At 49.0% G+C, this 20,169-nt stretch overlaps 1 protein-coding gene across 6 annotated transcripts in view; it reads right to left on the reverse strand.

The window, feature by feature from the left end:
- Nucleotides 1–20,169, reverse strand: part of SULF2 (sulfatase 2) — a 365,924-nt gene that overhangs the window by 117,189 nt on the left and 228,566 nt on the right. For all 6 annotated transcript variants that reach the window (XM_085619425.1, XM_085619422.1, XM_085619421.1 and 3 more), the window contains exons 8-10: nucleotides 9,403–9,531; nucleotides 7,813–7,869; nucleotides 6,942–7,071 (exon numbers count right to left, since the gene is read on the reverse strand). In XM_085619425.1, the coding sequence (XP_085475551.1) occupies nucleotides 6,942–7,071; nucleotides 7,813–7,869; nucleotides 9,403–9,531 (316 nt within the window). The remainder of the gene's footprint in view (nucleotides 1–6,941; nucleotides 7,072–7,812; nucleotides 7,870–9,402; nucleotides 9,532–20,169) is intronic.

The following is a 20,169-nucleotide window of genomic DNA, read 5'->3' on the forward strand; positions in this document are numbered from 1 at the left end:
TCACTGGCTCACTTAGTCTCACTCTGACCTGCTCAGTCCCACTCATTCTGACCCACTCAGTCCAATTCATTCCGACTCACTCAGTCCCATTAACTCAGTCTCACTGAGATTCACACAGTACCGATCTGATTCACTCAGTCCCGCTCTGATATACTCAATCCACCTCATTCCAATTCACTCAGTATCACTCACTCATACTCAGTCTCATTTATTCACTCCCTCGGACTGATTAAATATCACTTTGACTCACTGAATATCATTCCGACTAACTTAGTCTCATTCTGACCCTGATTCAGTCAGCCTCACTCTTTCTCAGTCAGTCTACCTCATTCTCAATTAGGCTAACTTAGATCAACTCATCCTCACTCAATCAATCTCACTCTGCACTCACCATTCCTAACAACGACATGCACTCCAGGGATGTGGTCAATGAGCGCCAACAGGGGATATGCCTCCGTGTCCGACTCACCCTTCCTAATAATGATGGGCACAGCAGTGACCTGGTCATCCAGACGTGCATTCTGTAGAGAGCGTCACTTCCATATGCAGTCATAGACGACTCTCAAGCAGTGAATGAGCACTTTCTATGAGGCACACATAATACAACCTAACCTCATATAACCTAAGGCAACATAACTCAACACTGGTGGTCACTACAGTGCCGAACGTGTGCATTTGTTAGCGTAGAATCTACACTATCAACCCTGGTCTAACGTTTTGGTTGTAGCAACAAGACAAAGGTGGTATGGGTGCTATGGTGAAGAGATCCCCCGTCCTATCTGAGACTGGTGAGGTTTTTCGGATCCGCTGAGAGGTGAACCTGACATTTGGAGGGAATCATCAAGGGTGCCTAACAAAAAATAAAATGTGTCCATCTGTAACGAAACTGGTGCTCATGTAAAGCGCTCTGATACTCAATTTCTCGGGTCTAGTTCGTGCTATATAAAACTCTAAAAGGCGAGGTTTTTCGGATCCGCTGAGACATGAACATGACATTTGGAGGGAACCATAAAGGGTGCCTAACAAAAAAAAAGAATGTGTCCATCTGTAACAAAACTGGTGCTCATGTAAAGCGCTCTGATACCCGATTTCTCGAGTCTAGTTTGCGAAAATAAAACTCTAAAAAAAAAATTAAAAAATTAAATATGATGCACAAGAGTTAGCAAAGATGAGAGGTTAAAGGACACAGGTAGACAGCAATTCAATGGTGTAATAAAGAGGGTACACCATATTCATGTTGATAGTAGGTTTATTCCTAAGAAAGGATCCCATCCACGGACAGCAACTACAAGCAGCTGCTTCAGGTTACAGTCCTCAGCTAACAATGAACAGACTCTGCTATTTACATCATAACATTCTATAGTACATAGCAACAGGCATAGAACACTAAGATGCCACAAATGGGCAGCCTTTTGGGAGTTAAAATGTGTGGGACCCTCACTATATGCACTCAGCAAGCAGTGCTGTAAAGACAGGGGGTTTTGAAAGAGCCCCAGAAAGTCACAAAAGGAGACCTCCGAGGCCAAAGTGTTCACCTCAGCCCCAGTTTTTTGTGAAGTGATTGCAGCCACAATTGTACAGTTTGGCAGCGATGTAAAGCTAATAAAAGTTACTGCCACCCACTTCAGTGGTCCTCATTTTTTTGACTTCAGAAGGATGACAAGAAGAGACCATCAGTTTAGAATTCTAAGCTTGTGTCCTGCAGTTTGTGCACCATTCATCACTGGCATTAATTCTCTGAGTTATCCTCTGACCTGTCAGCCCAGGGCGGAGAAGGAGCTGTCATAAAGCTCGCATACGAATTCAGAAGGCATGGCTGCCTGTCACTCTCACATCCTCGCAGATCTGGGCCCAGCTGCTATCAGATTTAATTAAATAAGCCTCCCACTCTTTTCTAGGATGATTTTTTCCATACATTAAAAGAGCATACACATAAGGTGAAGCATACTGCCTGACTTTTACATATTTTTTTCAAATCTAAGATGTCATTTCTTATTTTTTTTTTAATGATTTTTACTTTACAGACCAGCACGTTTTTCTTTAATGTTTCTTCCATTTAATATTCAGAAGTTTATAAAGCAGGTGCCCTTTCATAGATTCATTTTGGATTGAAAAAACAGCCCTTCACCAGGACCCGAACCATAACTTCGGTTAATAAAAATCCAGTCCAGAAATATTCTCTTAATAATTAATGCTATTGACTTTCCAAAGATATGCATGAACATTCAGCATGCCTACTGCCAATCACTAAAGGATTACAGATCTCCTTTCGACAGACCATTTACAAGAGGACAAATGGTCATAGGAACTCTCTGTCAGCCATTATTGCGATACATTTTGAAAAAGTTCCATGCCATAGAAGTATGCAGTGGCATAGGAAGGGGGGCGCGGTGGGTGTGGGCCGCCCGGGTGTCATCACTGGAGGGGGTGACAAAATGGCAAAAATATGTGTTTTAAACACATATTTTGCCATTTTGTCAAGCCGGGGGTGACAAGAAATTTTCCGCACTGGGTACTACCTGACCTTGTTACGCCACTGGAAGTATGTCCTATTACATAGTACATATGGCATTTCAGACTTTAATTCAGTAGTTCAAGGTTTCTTAAGTCTATTTTATCATTTCCTATATCTAGTGTCTAAATGAATTAATGAATGAGTGAGTTTGACTGCGAATCAAAGCTGTGAATGGCTTTAATTCTCAGTCAGCTTCACTCTTTCATTCATACAGTCTCTCGTAGTCCGACTTCATTCGTCACAGACTCTAACTTTCACTCACATGCACAGACATGATCGCCCATGCACTCTATCTCACAGACGCGCTCTCGCACCCGCAGAAAAACCCTTTCACCCATACGCAGACATTTAAGAAGTTTTCTTTTGCTTACCTTATTTCCAGCACAGGTCCCATTTGGACATTTGCTCTACTCTGCGTCCGGTGCTGGGGGACACTGAAACCGTGCACCGATGCAGGAGGGCGCAGATACCAGGCTTCACTCTTCCTACTCATCCCTCCCTTTCCCAACTCTGTGACAGGTTGCAAAAGAGTGGGGTGTCAGGCTGATTGACGTGTAGCCACAGGCACTGTAGGGCTTAAGCCTGCAGCACCCATGGCTACCATTATCTGTGACGCCTCAGTACGTCACATATAGGGGAGGCACTGATGCCAGGGCCCAAAGGCCTGGGATTGAATTTCTCCAGCCCTGGTGATCCCTCTCTGATGGGTGGTGCAGGTGCTTTTGTGTGAATGCACCAGCCTTAAGACAGAGACTGATGCTGGACAGAAGGAGCTCTTTACTTTTGTTATACCAAGAGTGAATAACAGTTTATTATTCACCCTTGGCATAATAAAAACGAATGTGCCAGACAACAAGGGATCGTAGCCCTTTAAAAGGACCCGCCACTGGCAACACACATTGATTTTGAGAGGAATTAAAACTAAATGTTTCAAACTATACTCTTAGCACTAGTGTTTACTTCTGTCCTCATTTGTGGTCATTGCCAAAAAGAGCATGTTCTGAAAGTCTGACAAAACTGTGCATTTAAAGCATTCAGTATTATGAATACAACTTTGGGTGTTTCCAACTCATGCGTAAAAACAAGTGACTCCATGGAAAAATCCACGCCGCTGAGAACGATGTTTATGTGCGCCCTAATGGAAAGGAAACTTGGAAAAAGTGCAAGAAATTTCAAAAGTCAATCCCTTTATGGCATCGGAATAAAATCTCCAGACTCCATTTTGTATATTATTTTGGCTATACCACACTGTGAATTAAGATTTCTAAAAAAATGTTTACTGGACGCATGGCTCTAAAACTGTAAAATTGCAGACTGCACAATAAGGGCCTCATTTATGGCATTTTGGTGTAGGGCAGCGCAGCAAGGTACGCCAAAGTGAAAGGACAGTGATGCACTGTATTTAAGCAATATGGTGCATTCCGGTCCTTTCTTCCTGCGCTGGCGCAGTTTCAGCAGGCTAGTGCAAACGTGGGCACCCTTGCACCATGGCGCACCTTCCTGCACAAAAACAACCCCAAGAGGCGTTTACCTCTTTCTTTATGTACTGCAGAATGCAGCACACATGGAAAGAGGGAAAAATGAGGAGAAGTGAAGTTATTTCTTCTCATTATGCCTCACCTTGGTATGCATAAAAATGTGGCGCTTCCCTAGATTTACATTGCTATGTAAATCTGGGCCAGCTTCAAATCCCATGAGTGTTGCGTGGGAAAACCCACTGCAATGCCCATGGAACACCTCCTGGGCGTAGAGTAAGGTGATGTCGCCTTACTCATGATTTATGAGGCCTCTCAAAGCCATGCACAGTGGCTTTGTGTGGCTTCATAAATCTTTATGAGAGCCCTGCGTCACACATGTACCACTTTACGTGGTGCGAAAGTGACGAATGGCTCTCGTAAATAAGTCCCAGAATTCCTTCATGAAACATGTATTCAAACGTATTTGAGATCCATACACCATGCATTAATTAATGAAGATTATATGTGCTAAATGCTCTTGGCTATCAATTGACTAGATCAAATCTAATCAAATGTCACCGAAAATAAATAAATCAGAGAATAAGGGAAAAAAAGGCTGCGTCAAACTGTAAAATAGGTGCCAACTGACCTCTATCTGCAATGTAAAGTGTGTTCGTAGCAGCACAGTAAAGGTAGGACAGGCCATAAAGCAAGCAAGGACTATGGGTCACCATCCACCATGTTGGGTATTAAAAGACAGCCATATTTAGTGTGCAGTAGACCCCCGATGTGCCTGGGTTCCGGTGCAACAATAGTTGCTGCACAGAGTTCTTGGTTGACTTCTCTCATTAACCCTGATTCACAAAAGGCTGTGCATGCCTGCATTCACAGGCTTCTCAACTGACATGAGTGCAGATTTTAGAATTTTTGGAATTCACAAAGTGTCCAGGTAACATCTGCAACATAAATAGAGATCTCTAGGCATCCTCCTGAAAGATTTTGTGAAAATCATATAGTTTTTTTTTTTTATACAAAAATGTACTTGTGCATTTTCTAATGTGTTAAAATAAGCCATGGAAATACACAAGCTAACTCTTTTCATCCGTTTATTTTGTCTCCATGTGCAAAATACATTTTCCCCAAGAGATGACTCTTCCCCTACACTCTCATTTGTTTTTGAAAATGCATGGGGGCGGGAGGTCAACATTCCGCTTCCCATCCAAGCAGGGGTAAATCTGTGGCTTTTTGAGAAGGTGCTGGAAGTAAGTTTGTGAAAATTCTCCAATATTACACATTTGTTTTATGTTCATAAATTTACAAAGTTCTCTCTAGTACTGCAAAGTCCACTCCCCACCCTACCTCCTAAATTTACTAACATGAAAATCCTCTTGTGAGCAACCCTGTGTAAAAGTATGAACCCGTCTTTCCTGAATTAGTAAATGAGTTCTAGGCCCGCAAAGGGGGTATTTCGCGTATTAATCTGATTTACACCTGAAAATTGCTCTGAGATTAGACTGCATTAACTCTAAACAGCCACGGCCCCTGCAGGTAAGAGCGGTGAGACCGAATTCGGGGTGGGGGGATTTTCGACAAACGACAACGAGGGGATATTAAATAAATAATTAATGTTCCCTTATCGTCGTGTGTCCCCCCCACGACACGCTCTTACCTGCAACGTGCCGCGGCTGACTCGAAAATAAGATTTGAACTGCATTCGCACTGAGGTAGAGACCATCTATAGACAGCAATAATAACCAGTCCTTAATTTTAGCCAATGGTTGCACGTGGGACCAATGGTACTCATTTTTGGCAAGTGGCTTTATTTCTGCACCTCAGACTTTGAGCGAGAGAGAGAAAAAGGGGGGGAGGGGCAGAGAGAGGGAAATACGGAAAAGAGCGACAAAGAAAGACAGCAGGGATGAAAAATAGCCTGAAAGCGTCAAATAAAGTAGCAGATAGTTTCTGCTCATGGATGAAAGAGACATGGGGTGGAATCAAGATCTACGCAGCCTTGGTTTTTGGCACCCCTGACGTTCGACGGCACTGTCCGCGGGCTTTTGAACATGAGTTTGAGCACCATCACTTACTCATTTACAAGCTAAGGGGCATATCAACAAGGGCTGGTGATGTAATTATCGCCGCTTTAGCGTCCGTTTTTGGGCGAAAAGCGGCGATAATTATATCGCATTATTTACAAGGACACGCTATCGCGTGTTTCCTTGAATCAGCTCCTGTTTAGTTCACGCCTCGCTTTGCATCTCTAATGAGATGCAAAGTAGGCGTTCCCTATAAAAACTAAGGGAAAATGATCTCTAACTGCCCTACTCCGTATTTACAATACGGCCCAGGACACCCATAGCGATGTAAAATACAGCGTTAACCGCTGTTATCGCCAGTATTTTAAGTCTGCTATTTTTCATGACTACCCTATCTATGACATGGGAGGTGGATTCAGTGGCTGAATCCACATCTCCCTATCATCAATGTTTCTTCTATCGCTATGGGAATATATCGCTGGTTTAACAGCAATATTCCCACATAACGCCGCTTTTGATGTAAAATGTATCGCCCTGGAGTAACGCATGGTTAATACCGTGTTATCCGGGCGATAAATTACAGCGATAGGTGGCGATAAATATAAAAGCGCTATGCGCGCTTTGCGATATTTATCACCGTCTGTTGCTGATATGCCCCTAAAACGCAGAAACCTAACCGAGCTTAACAAAACGATGACATCAGAACGCAGAAATGCGATCAGCTGCTTCGCCTACTTCAGGGCAATGGTCTCGTAATGAGTCACGTTGCCAGGCAACCGCCTGCAATTAAGTTAAGAGCTACTACAGCCTCAACGTGAGGCCATTAACTTTCAAATTGGCCGTAGGAATGAAGTGAACGCTGCCTGATCACGTAGGCGCGTACGTAGGCGCGTGCGGAGGCCTGCTCAGCCCGCCCTTTGCCCCCAGCCTCACCTGCCCCAGCTGCTCGCAGGCCGTCTGGTACTCCGCTTGCTGGCAGAGGTCTTTGACACGTTGGTATTTAGGGAGAAAGTTCTCTTCCTGGGCGTCTACCTTGTCATTTTCCCGCTTATGCAGCAATTTACTGGAAAAGAATGGGGTCACAAGAAGAAAACATTTGAGTCCTTTCGCGCAATTCTGACAAATTCTTACTTTTCAGTTAAATGGCGGAGTGAAGCTAATCAGAATTTCTTGGTTTATTTCTTTCTCTCCTATTGAGAGTGTTTCGTCAATGTTCGTGGGTGCAACACGTGGACATTTTATTTTACTTTATGGAAGAGTAGCAAACAATTCAGTGAAAGAAAGTTTGCCCCTTTTTAATCAATTACGCACATAAAAGGGCCGTAGGCTTTGACATAATGCAATAGTCCAGATTGCTTATGGGAGGGAATCTCCCTTAACTGAAATGTAAGGAATGTTTAAGTACCTCAGTATTGCAGTGCACACATTGAAATAAATTGAAATAAAAATAGCACAGCGCATGATCCCACCGGCTGAGTTTTCCCTAAAAAAACGAGTTGGAGAGCAACACCAGGTGATACCAAGTGGTGCAAAAATGAACCAATTGGTCTTTTTGTGAGATTTGTACTCGAGGTACACCCTGCGGTCTAAGGAGCTTATTTACAAGCCCCATGAGCCGCTGGTACGTCACTTTTTCCCCATATTGAAAGTGACGCATCGGCGGCACAAGGGACTTGTAAATAAGCCTGTAAATTTCAGTGCGAGGACTGTCACCCAATGGTGAGCAGTGCAAAATGTGTAATTTCATGCAAGTACATGTGTGTAGGATTAGAATACAAAAACGTTTTAGAATCTAATTTATTACCCTCGCTCCACGAGGAATGATTCTCGCCACACCTTCAACTTTTTCTGCAAATGAAATCTGGAAAAGAAATGATAACATTTATACTTTGCTTGGAACTATAAAGTTTCACAACCATTTCGATCTAGAATATTAGCTGTATCAAACACATGGAATTACATGGTAAGACCTGACTAACTAACTATCTATCTATCTATCTATCTATCTATCTATCTATCTATCTATCTATCTATCTATCTATCTATCTATCTATCTATCTATCTATCTATCTATCTATCTATCTATCTATCTATCTATCTATCTATCTATCTATCTTTGCATCAACCTATAAGGGACAAGGTACCATACTCAGGTTACAAAAGTCCTGTGGCTATTTGCATCAATAGAAAAATGGATTTGTGATGAAAATATTGAGACGCATCTAACAAATATATTCGTTTTTTACTCAGAATTTAAAGGCAGAATTGGAGACTCGGTGGATGTGGTGAATAATATTAAGAGGCCGTTCACTTTGACATTTTAGCTGACAGGTATATCTACCCAAATAAGTCCTTTTATGCCTTTTGAGCAATTAATTTTTCTAAAGTGCTTTCCCTCACATAATTGCCTTTTATCCAGAATAAACACCGTCCTGCTCACTTGAGAGCTGAAAAGGAGTAGCAGGAAGTTATTTAACAAATGGCAGTGAAATTCAATCACACTGAGAGCTATATGTTAACAGATTGACTATTTAAAACTCAGATGTGGTATGCCTTTTTAACATACAGTTGAGGGTATTTTATTCCTTATAATACATGGTCCAACTATGAGCCTTCCCATAAACTGCTTTAAATCTTTGTTGTCTTCGTCTCTCATATGAAAGATACAGTATGATTGCAAGCATTAAGAATAAAACTAGAATCTATAGTGCAAAATTAAACATATTGAAAAGCATTTAGTAATTTGTCGCAAAAAGATATATGAATGTGTTTAATATGTCAGATTGAAAACATGCTGTAGCTCAGAATGTGTCGAAACAGGGAGAAATAATTCTCTATCCTGTTATGACCTACAGCATGCAAAAAATAAATGAACACGTCACCATGAATATCTCCTTTCTGCTAATCAACGTTCATTTTAGAAAAACAGGTCAGAAAAAGGAAAACTACTTCTCATTTTCATTGTTTAAACTGAAGCTGTAATTATGTTTCTTAATCTGCCCTTCACCTGGAGACGGGCTTTGAAGACAGGCATTATGACATTACAACTTAACTGTAATAAATTATTACATTTGAGCAAGTTCATCATTTCATTATTACAAGTGACTAAGGGCCAGATGTATCAAAGGGTTTTACCCATTCTGTGTCTATGGGACAATGTGTTCATACATATGGCCCAACAATAAGGGAATTAGAGACAAGCTTCTGCACAGGAATTGCAGACTCCCATGAAATATAAATAGAATGTGAACTATGCGTAACAAAGTTCAGGGTTTATAGGCAATGTAGTGGCAAAGTAACATTGCAGTCTGAGTTGTGCTCTAAAAATGTGCTTAGTCTCGGCATATTAGATTAACAAACAACTTCATTGACAAGTTATTCAGAGGTCAAGTACCTGTTGACTGGTCTCTCTGTGTCGAGTAGTTTTAGAATCGATTTACCATCCATGTCAGCTGGAATATCCAAGCCAGCAATGTCCAGCATAGTAGGGGCAAGATCAATGTTTAGAACGATGTGAGGATTCCTGTAACAAAACAGAAAAGACACACCTCATTTAAGTAGGGAGTATGTTGACAATGTTTTCAGATTTCAGTGACTTTTCTTAGCTTTTTTAAAACACCGTATCATTTGAATCTGAATACTTTATTGTTTCTTATCCAACTCGCGCGTTCACAGCTCCCAATGTTCCTAACAAGGTATGGCAGTATAGAAGTTAGTCTAATGATATTGTCCCGGAATATCGCTACCAGAATATCATCTGGCCTAAATATTGTGTCCCAAACATCTTTGCAAACAATTGCCTAACTGGAGTTATTGGAACATATACATCCAATGGATCAATATTTTTATTAACTGTATTTAGGGCTAGGGGTGGGTGGAACTTGCGGAATTTGACTCAGCAGAATTCTGCAGAGTTTCATAAAAATACTGCAAGACTCCTCGGAGTTCTACCAACGGGCAGAAAATATACATGTCGTGCTGCACGCGGTGTAATTAGTGCCGGTAGCGTGAGCAGCGCTGACCAAATCACTGCGAATGGCACCATGCGCTGCGCAAGAGCGTGCTGCCATTCGAGTTGATATTGCTGCTCTACTTGAATAGCAGCAAATCTACTCGAGAAGCAGCCCTCTTACCATGACCATTCATGACCACCAGCGACCGCGTGCGTTAGAACATCGCACTTGGTGAGGGTGAATTCTCACTCATGCTCGCCAGCTCCCATTTCTGGAGCCTCATGGGAAACAAATTCCACCAAGCGAAGATTGGCAAAATTTGACCGGAACTCCGCGTTAATCTTGTGTCTGATGATATTTCTGTAGAGGGTATCTTGAAAAACAACCTAGTCCAGAACCAATTGACCCAATCACATTACGGGATTATAGTTTAACCAACAAATACTAGTAACTTATTATGTGGGAGAGTGAGGTGGGAATTAATAATAGTGGTCCTGTCAAACCTCAGACTCAAAGCAACGATATTGTCCTCCTGCTTATCCTCTGGGGGCCCCTGCTTATTAACTTGTTTAATAACTCCTTGTGTTGTAAGGTCCCAAAGTCCTGGCCCCAATCACTAATAGTTCCCATTTTCAAGAAGGGAGGCAGTGGGTCCCGAAGATGTTACAGATCAATGTCCCTTATTGACAGTACAGTGAAAATCATCGGGAGGGTTCTCTTTAATTGCCTGCAGTCTTGGGTTAGGGACAATAATATCCTGTCCCAATGGCAATATGGATTCTGTCTGGGGCTTGCTACAGTGGAGCAGTGCCTAAATTTGCACTTGATTGTGAGCAAATATACCATTGCCAGATCCTGCCGGCAGTACCTGGCCTTTATGGACCTATCCTCTGCCTTTGACTGTGTGAACAGGACCAAGCTCTGTCTCATCCTTATTAACCTGGGGTCAAAGTCTCCTTGGTTAACTTTTTATATTCTCTTCACTAAAATTTAGGGGCCAGAGTGCATTATGGTAGCGACGGAGAACTCTCTGATGAATTCCTCCTGGCCAGTGGGGTGCGACAGGGTTGAGTGCTAGCACCTTTGCTCTTTATTTTTTCGGTAATGAATTATGCACCAAGGATGTTCCAAAAATCGGCAATTCATTTGTCCCGGCATTATTGTATGCTGATGAGACAGTTTTAATGGCTCGGACGCCTTGCACTTTATGGTGGATTCCTTTGTCTCCTTCATGGGTAAACTAGATATGACTACGAATTAATGCAAGTGGCACACAATGGCTTGTGGGCCAGGCAGGAGACAATTGACATCACTAAAACTACAAGACCACTCTCTGAACTCCGTGCAGAACTTCTGTTACCTAGGTGTCACTTTTTACCCCTCCAACACCTGGCAACCACATGTGAATTCAGCTCATATGAAACTAGGAAGGGCAACAGGATCCCTTTTTAATCGCGTTCGGAGGGAAGGCAGGGGAACCATTTCTCCCAGGTTTTGAAATGGAAAAATAGAAGTGCAGGTGCTCTGTAGCAGAGTACCTGCTTGATGCTGAGAAGTGCTGGTACTCTCCAATTAAAAGTATTATGTCTCTCTTAAGAGGTGCAAGTACTCTCCGTCTTAAATTAAAAAAGTGCCAGTACTCAGTACCGGACAGCACTGGCCCATCTAAAGCTCTGATTTCTCCATGTATTAAGATTTTTAATTTGCAATGTATTCTAACTGCTACTATGGAGCAGGGGTCTGGGGGTATCATAATGCTTCTTCTTTATAAGTGGAAGAAAACCTGTTTTGTAGACGCATTTTGAACCTTCCCCCAACCAGCCCCGAATATAATTTACATTCTGATCTTAACCTTGATTACATTTCGGATAAAATCTAATTGGCCCCTCTCTTGCTTTGGGTGAGTGTTTGGTCTAATCCCAGGGCAGTTTTCAATAGAGAGGTTATTCACGACTGTCTTGGCCTTGAAAGGGGGCTCTCCATCCCCTGATTGAAGCTGGTCAGCAAAGCCTTTAGCAACATTGGTCTCTCTGTAATGTTTTCTACCCCGGATACACTGTGTAAACAGAATAGAACATTAGTCAAGGCCCGTTTTGTAGAGCATACCATTTCCCAAAGCAGTGGCATAGCTAGCCCGACTGCCACCCAGGGCGGCTCCTAAGTTTGCCACCTGGTGCACGTGAGAGCGAGGGTGGGGGGCTGACTTGTTCTGGGGGGACGGTGGTAGTCGACAGACCTGACTTGCTCACCTTCGCTGCCCCCAAAAACAGTGCCTCCTGGGCGGACCTCACCCCCGCACCCTTATATCTACGCCACTGACCCAAAGAATGGCTGCAGCTTTTAATAAGCACTCCATTCATGATTATTTTAGCACTTTAGCTACGGGGAATATGGCTTTTTATATAACTCTTGAACTCTCACGGTGGGAAAGGTCCCTCTTATATAGGTTTAGGTCTGGTAATGTGTGGTGTCTTTTGTATTTTACCGAAGAGGCCTCGGTGTGTGCCAGTGATCTATCTGCTTGCCCCTGTGATCAGCAGGCTGAGCAGTCGATGATTCACTTAATTTGTTTTTGTAAATTCTGTTGCTGCTGTTTTCAGTTGTGTTCAGAATCCACCCAAAATCCTGAAGCAAGAAATATCCCGGATTGAAGATTGATCAAAAGCCCCTTCCAGCTCGAGAACATGGAATAGAGTGGAAAATACTTTTATTCCCAACTTTTCCGGAGAATTAGAATGATAGCCAAGAGGTCTGCTGAAGTACTTGCTTCTTGAGCAGATGAGGTGTCAAGATGTCAACTGCACCCCTAATTCCTAGTGAACACTGGAGAACTCTGGGGTATGGCAGACAGGGACCATTGTCAGCACCCATGCGTCCGAAACAATATCTCTCAAATCCCGGTAAAGGCCCCAATTTCACCACTCACCAGAAGCAAGAATGGCAGCAGATCCCGAGAGGGCATGTTTGATAGTTGTTAGACCCGGCCTCGTAGCATGGCTCTTCCTGTCCTCGCACTACCTAACCTGGTACCTGGGACCCCAAGCACACGGCCCAGCCGATCCTTCCCACCAGAACACACACACGCGACCCGGGCATCCCCGTCCATGACCTCTCTCCTTTCGGCCACCCCGGGCACGCGTGCCCACTTCATGCACCAAGATGGCCGCCCGGCCCCAGCACAACCCGGGCCTAGAGGCGCCACTCCGGCTGGAGAACATCACGCTTCCAGGGGATGAGAGAGGGAGGAGCCGTTTCTATCGCACCTCTGAACTCCCCTGGGACGATGGGTTTCGATCGGCCCTCCGGCCTCCCTGAGGGCTGGCTCCACGCCTGCTGGGTGTCTGGGACTCCTCCCGACCCGGCCCTGAAAGGATCAAAAGACAATGGCAGGAAACCTCGACAAGCGACCCCCAGGTGACAAGACCCCTGCCTGCACAGACTCCGGACATCAAAGAGGGGTCGACCTATAACAAGGGGTGCTCTGGGACTGTCCGGCAGATTCGCCTTGGAACATCTGAGCCCTGCTGAGTGACTCGCGGCTCCCTGAAGATCGTAAGACCTCCGAACTTGTGCTTGAGCCCTGCTGAGTGACTCGCGGCTCCCTGAAGATCGTAAGACCTCCAAACTTGTGATTGAGCCCTGCTGAGTGACTCGCGGCTCCCTGAAGATCGTAAGACCTCCGAACTTGTGCCTGAGCCTGCTGAGTGACTCGCGGCTCCCTGAAGATCGTAAGACCTCCGAACTTGTGCTTGAGCCCTGCTGAGTGACTCGCGGCTCCCTGAAGATCGTAAGACCTCCGAACTTGTGCTTGAGCCTGCTGAGTGACTCGCGGCTACCCCAGACGCTCTTTGGTCCCGCCGGACCCCCCGACGACAAGCGTATCCCCCGGCTCGAGGATTGTGAGCTGTGCGCCGGGTACGCTCCTGCATTTGATCCATATCCCCCCAAAGACTGTCCCGCTACCTCCTACCCCCGCCAAGACTCTGTGAGCCCACGCTCTGCTTGTAAATATCTGCCTTGCTGATCATAAAGATCCTACTACTTCGATTTGATAAAGCTTGAATCCTAAGAACCCTCGGTGTGGTGTCTCTTTGTCGTGTGGTGCCGAGTGTACGATCCTAGATACGAGATTCCTCCCCTGCGGAGTCTCCCGCCAGTGCCCGGCTACGATACTTGGAGGGTGGGTCTCAGGACAGTCAGGGCCCCCTCCGGGCCCCTCTGAGGTCGCCTTCTAACATTGGTGGCAAGCGACGGGATTCGGGCCCATAACCTAGAGATCGTACCGTGAACGACTGACGCACTACCGACAAAGATGGCAGAAGGAAGCGCCATGAGCCCCGCAGAAACCAACACCAACAGGGTGTTCCAGGTGGAACAACTAGAAGAATACACGCACAAAGAACTGAAGCAATTCTGCAAAGAACTTAAAATCGCTACCACCGGCCTCAACACCAAAGAAGATTTGCAGAAAGCACTGAAAGCTTGGGTGGATGCCGGGGCCTCCCGCCCAGAAGGCATGGGGGAGCGACACGACGAAGCAGAACCCCCTAAGGCGAAAGCAGCAGCAATCAGGTGCGAGGCTTCGTGCCAGACGGGGGCCTTTCCCCGGAAGAACTCGCAGACAGAGAGAGAAGTCGCAATCACGAACTCGAGTTAGCCAAACTCAAAATCGAAGGCGAATTGAAATTAGCGGAAAAAAAGCTAGCAGTAGAACAAATGCGCGTACAAGGCGAATTGGAAGAGAAGAAGCTCCAACGGGAGCACGAAGGAAGGAAGCTCCAACTAGAGCACGAACGCAGCTTGAAGGAGATCGAGCTCAAAGCCAGAAACGAGGAGGGGAGGCCCCCGGGGAACCGAGAGGCGGCCTCCCCGGCGGAACAGAAGGTCCACATCCCCAAGGACGTGGTCAAAGAATATTATAAAAATGATGACATTCAACAATGGTTCAGGGCCTACGAGGTCGCCATGACCTCTCATCGGGTCCCGCAGAAGGACTGGGGGGCAGGGCTGTGGGGACGGTTTCTGAGCGAAGGAAGGGACACCCTGCTCGACCTACCCATCTCCCTGCAGACCTCCTACAGCCACATGAAAGAGGCTCTCCTCACCAGGTACGGCCTCACCCCAGAGATGTACCGTCAGCGATTCTGGGACTGCAGGAAGATCCCGGGCACCACCTGGGTGGAGTATGTAAACTTTTTCAGTCGGGCCTTCGATGGGTGGATCAAGGGCAGCAAGGTCACCACCCTCGAGGAACTCACCGACCTCATGTTGTGGGAACACCTGGCTGTGAACTGCTTTGTGGAACTACGCCAGCATCTGCTCGACAGCAAACTCACCGATCCCAGGAAGCTGGCTGTGAAAGCAGACCGCTGGACCAACACCCGGGTCCCCCGGAGCATTGTAGGAGAATACCCCCGAGCCAGTCAGGGACCACCCCGCCAGAGAGGGGGAGGGAACCAGGGAGGGCAGAGAGAGTCCCAGTCGAGTCCCCCGAAGACCCAACCTCCACCTTTCCCGGCGCCCCCCCCACCAGTCTCCGGACCCCCCGGGAGACGGGGGCACCGGGTAACCATCACGTGTTTCCGTTGTTTGAAGCCCGGGCACTACGCCAATGACCCGGAGTGCCCCATGGCCCCCCAGGTCCCCCCTGCTGCAAACCCTGCTAGACAGATAGCCAACGTAGCCCTGGGGGAGGAGGTTGAGGACACCGGGGAGTGGGAACCCGCAGCTATGGCCCTAGTATCCCTGGGAGATAGAGAGATGGTCCCTGGTAGCCTCCTGCCCTCCAACACGAAGAAGTACGGGCAGCTCGTCAAGATCAATGGCCACCAAATAGAAGCCCTGCGAGACACCGGGGCCAGCATCACCGGTGTCCTCAGGCACTTAGTCCCCGAGGAGCAGATCCTACCCAACGTCTTTTGCCCCGTAATTTCCGCAGATAATAGAGAGAGTATGTGTCAGGTAACCCTGGTGCCGTTTGAGTGGGGAGGGGTGATAGGTAAACTGAGGGTTGCCGTAAGAACCTCCCAGCCGGTCGACTGCCTCTTAGGGAACGACCTGGAGAGTTCTCCCTGGAAGTACGTCGAGCGCAAGGCCCACCTAGGAATGATGGGACTCCCCGAGTGGGTGTGCGCCACCACCCGATCGATGTCCGCCCGACTCACCCCCCTGGGGGAAGTCGAGGACACCCCGACCGAGGGAGTCAGAGCAGTCCCCGCCGAGGGTCCTCCCGTCCCCCCATCGGGAGGGTCAGTCGCCAGCGACGAACCCTCACCGTCCGACACCACCCCGGTCCCCGAGTTAGGCGATCTGGCCGAATTGGCCCCGTGGCGCCACGAGGGCGGGCCCACCCGGGAGGAGTTCTGCCGGGAGCAAGCCACCTGTCCTTCCCTGGTCGGACTGCGGCACCAGGCCGAGGGCCAAGCCGCAGGCGACCAAACCGGAACGCACCGAGTTTATTGGGAAAATAACCTCTTGTACAGTGAGCAGAAGTCGGTGGAGCTAGGATCCGGCTGGGTGCTGGTGGTACCCCTACGCTTCCGAGACTTCCTCCTGGGCTTGGCCCACGACGTCCCCCTCGCCGGCCACCTGGGTCAGGACAAGACCTACAGCCGTCTCGTGACTCACTTTTACTGGCCTAGGATGAAAACAGCTGTAGAAGCCCACTGCAAGTCCTGTCCCACGTGCCAGGCTAGTGGGAAGAGTGGGGGGAAGCGCAAGGCTCCCCTCCAACCCTTCCCGGTCGTCAGTACCCCATTCGAACGAGTCGGGATCGACATCGTGGGGCCCCTGGATCCCCCCACCTCCCAAGGTCACCGTTTCATCCTGGTCCTAGTGGATCACGCCACCCGATACCCTGAGGCGATCCCCCTACGCACCGTCACGGCTCCCGTGGTGGGCCGAGCCCTGATGGGGATCTTTTCCCGGGTGGGTTTTCCCCGCGAGGTCGTGAGCGATCGCGGCACTAATTTTATCTCAAAATACATGACGTCCCTGTGGCAACAATGTGGAGTGTCCTATAAGTTCACCACCCCGTACCATCCCCAAGGGAACGGCCTAGTAGAAAGGTTTAACCGGACTCTGAAAGGGATGATCAACGGCCTAGAAGAACCCCTCCGGCGTAAGTGGGACGTCCTGCTCCCCTGCCTCCTGTTCGCTTACCGGGAAGTCCCACAGAAGTCCTTGGGGTTCAGCCCGTTTGAATTACTATATGGACACCCCGTCCGAGGTCCCCTCAGCTTGGTTAAGGAAGGGTGGGAGGCAGCACCCCAGACCACCCCACGAGATGTGTTCCAATACGTTCTGGCCCTCCGGAACCAGACCAGGAAGTTCCGAGAGCTGGCCGAGGCCAACCTGGAGGCAAGCCAAGAAGAGATGAAGCGCTGGTACGACCAGAATGCCACTCTGGTCGAGTTCCAGCCGGGCCAGCAGGTATGGGTCATGGCCCCCGTGAAGCCTGGCGCCCTCCAGGACAAGTGGACCGGGCCCTTCAAAGTAATTGAGCGGAAGAGTCCAGTCACGTACTTGGTGGACGTCCAGTCGCCCCGGGATCCCCTGCGGGTCCTACACGTGAACCGCCTCAAGCCTCACTTCGTGCGGACAGAACTGAGCCTCCTGCTGGCCACCGATGACGGGGCCGAAGATGAGTCCGATCCCCTCCCGGACCTCCTGTGTGTCAGGGAGAAGGATGGCTCCGTGGAAGGAGTGAACCTCTCCCCATCCCTCACTGACCAGCAACAAGCGGACTGTCGCCAGCTCCTAGGACAATTCTCCGACCTCTTCTCCCTGATCCCCCGAGTCACCGACTGGTGTGTCCATGACGTGGACACCGGGGACAGCCCGCCAGTAAGACACCGAGCCTACCGAGTCCCTGACCGGGTCCGGTCCTGCATTCAAGCTGAAGTCTCGAAGATGTTGACCCTGGGGGTGATCGAGCCATCCGATAGTCCCTGGGCCAGCCCCGTGGTCCTAGTTCCGAAGGCAGCGGCCCCCGGTGTCGCCCCCGAGCTCCGATTCTGCGTGGACTACCGGGGGCTCAATGACGTCACCCGGGCCGATGCCCACCCCATTCCCCGAGCCGACGAGCTCATTGACCGACTCGGGGCGGCCCGGTTCCTCAGCACATTCGACCTCACCTGCGGATACTGGCAGATTGCGCTCACAGAGGAAGCCAAGGAGCGGTCTGCCTTCTCCACCCCAGATGGGCATTATCGCTTCCGCGTAATGCCCTTCGGAATGAAAAATGCCCCGGCCACCTTCCAGCGACTGGTGAATAGGGTCCTGGCCGGGATGGAACAGTTCAGTGCGGCCTATCTAGACGACATCGCCGTTTTCAGTTCCGGATGGAGTGAGCACCTCCAGCACCTCCGGAGAGTGCTAACCGCCCTGCGCCAGGCAGGCCTCACAGTAAAAGCCAGCAAGTGCCAGATTGGGCAAGGATCAGTAGTCTACCTGGGGCACCAGGTCGGGAGCGGTCAGGTCGCCCCTCTACAGCCGAAGATCGACGCCATCCTAGCCTGGGAACCACCCACCACCCAAACGGAGGTCCGAGCCTTCCTGGGCCTCACTGGCTACTACCGAAGATTCATCCGGGGGTATGGCAGCTTGGTTGGCCCCCTCACCGAACTCACATCCAAAAAACAGCCCAAGAGGGTGCAGTGGACGACTGCCTGCCAGGAAGCGTTCGATGCCCTAAAGAAGACCATGTGCACGGCCCCCGTCCTCCAGGCTCCCGACTACTCCAAGGAGTTTGTAGTCCAGACCGATGCCTCCGAGCATGGCATTGGAGCCGTCCTGTCCCAGGTGAATGACCAAGGCCTAGACCAGCCCATCGCCTTCCTCAGCCAGCGGCTGTTGCCCAGAGAACAGAGGTGGAGCACCATTGAGCGCGAAGCATTTGCCGTAGTCTGGGCCCTCAAGAAGCTGCGCCCTTACCTGTTTGGCACCCATTTCAAAGTCCAAACCGACCATCGGCCCTTGCGATGGCTCATGCAGATGCGAGGAGAAAACCCCAAGCTACTGCGGTGGTCAATCTCCCTCCAGGGGATGGATTTCACCGTAGAACATCGCCCTGGTACGGACCACGCCAACGCTGACGGCCTCTCCCGGTTCTTCCGCCTCAGCGAAGAGAACCCCCCAAGATGATGGGTAGTTCTCTCCGGCTTTCAGCTGGGGGGGGACGCGTGTTAGACCCGGCCTCGTAGCATGGCTCTTCCTGTCCTCGCACTACCTAACCTGGTACCTGGGACCCCAAGCACACGGCCCAGGCGATCCTTCCCACCAGAACACACACACGCGACCCGGGCATCCCCGTCCATGGCCTCTCTCCTTTCGGCCACCCCGGGCACGCGTGCCCACTTCATGCACCAAGATGGCCGCCCGGCCCCAGCACAACCCGGGCCTAGAGGCGCCACTCCGGCTGGAGGACATCACGCTTCCAGGGGATGAGAGAGGGAGGAGCCGTTTCTATCGCACCTCTGAACTCCCCTGGGACGATGGGTTTCGATCGGCCCTCCGGCCTCCCTGAGGGCTGGCTCCACGCCTGCTGGGTGTCTGGGACTCCTCCCGACCCGGCCCTGAAAGGATCAAAAGACAATGGCAGGAAACCTCGACAAGCGACCCCCAGGTGACAAGACCCCTGCCTGCACAGACTCCGGACATCAAAGAGGGGTCGACCTATAACAAGGGGTGCTCTGGGACTGTCCGGCAGATTCGCCTTGGAACATCTGAGCCCTGCTGAGTGACTCGCGGCTCCCTGAAGATCGTAAGACCTCCGAACTTGTGCTTGAGCCCTGCTGAGTGACTCGCGGCTCCCTGAAGATCGTAAGACCTCCGAACTTGTGCTTGAGCCCTGCTGAGTGGCTCGCGGCTCCCTGAAGATCGTAAGACCTCCGAACTTGTGCCTGAGCCTGCTGAGTGACTCGCGGCTCCCTGAAGATCGTAAGACCTCCGAACTTGTGCTTGAGCCCTGCTGAGTGACTCGCGGCTCCCTGAAGATCGTAAGACCTCCGAACTTGTGCTTGAGCCTGCTGAGTGACTCGCGGCTCCCCCAGACGCTCTTTGGTCCCGCCGGACCCCCCGACGACAAGCGTATCCCCCGGCTCGAGGATTGTGAGCTGTGCGCCAGGTACGCTCCTGCATTTGATCCATATCCCCCCAAAGACTGTCCCGCTACCTCCTACCCCCGCCAAGACTCTGTGAGCCCACGC

Source organism: Triturus cristatus, chromosome 7, assembly GCF_964204655.1.
Source record: "Triturus cristatus chromosome 7, aTriCri1.1, whole genome shotgun sequence".
NCBI classification, from domain to species: Eukaryota; Metazoa; Chordata; class Amphibia; order Caudata; family Salamandridae; genus Triturus; species Triturus cristatus.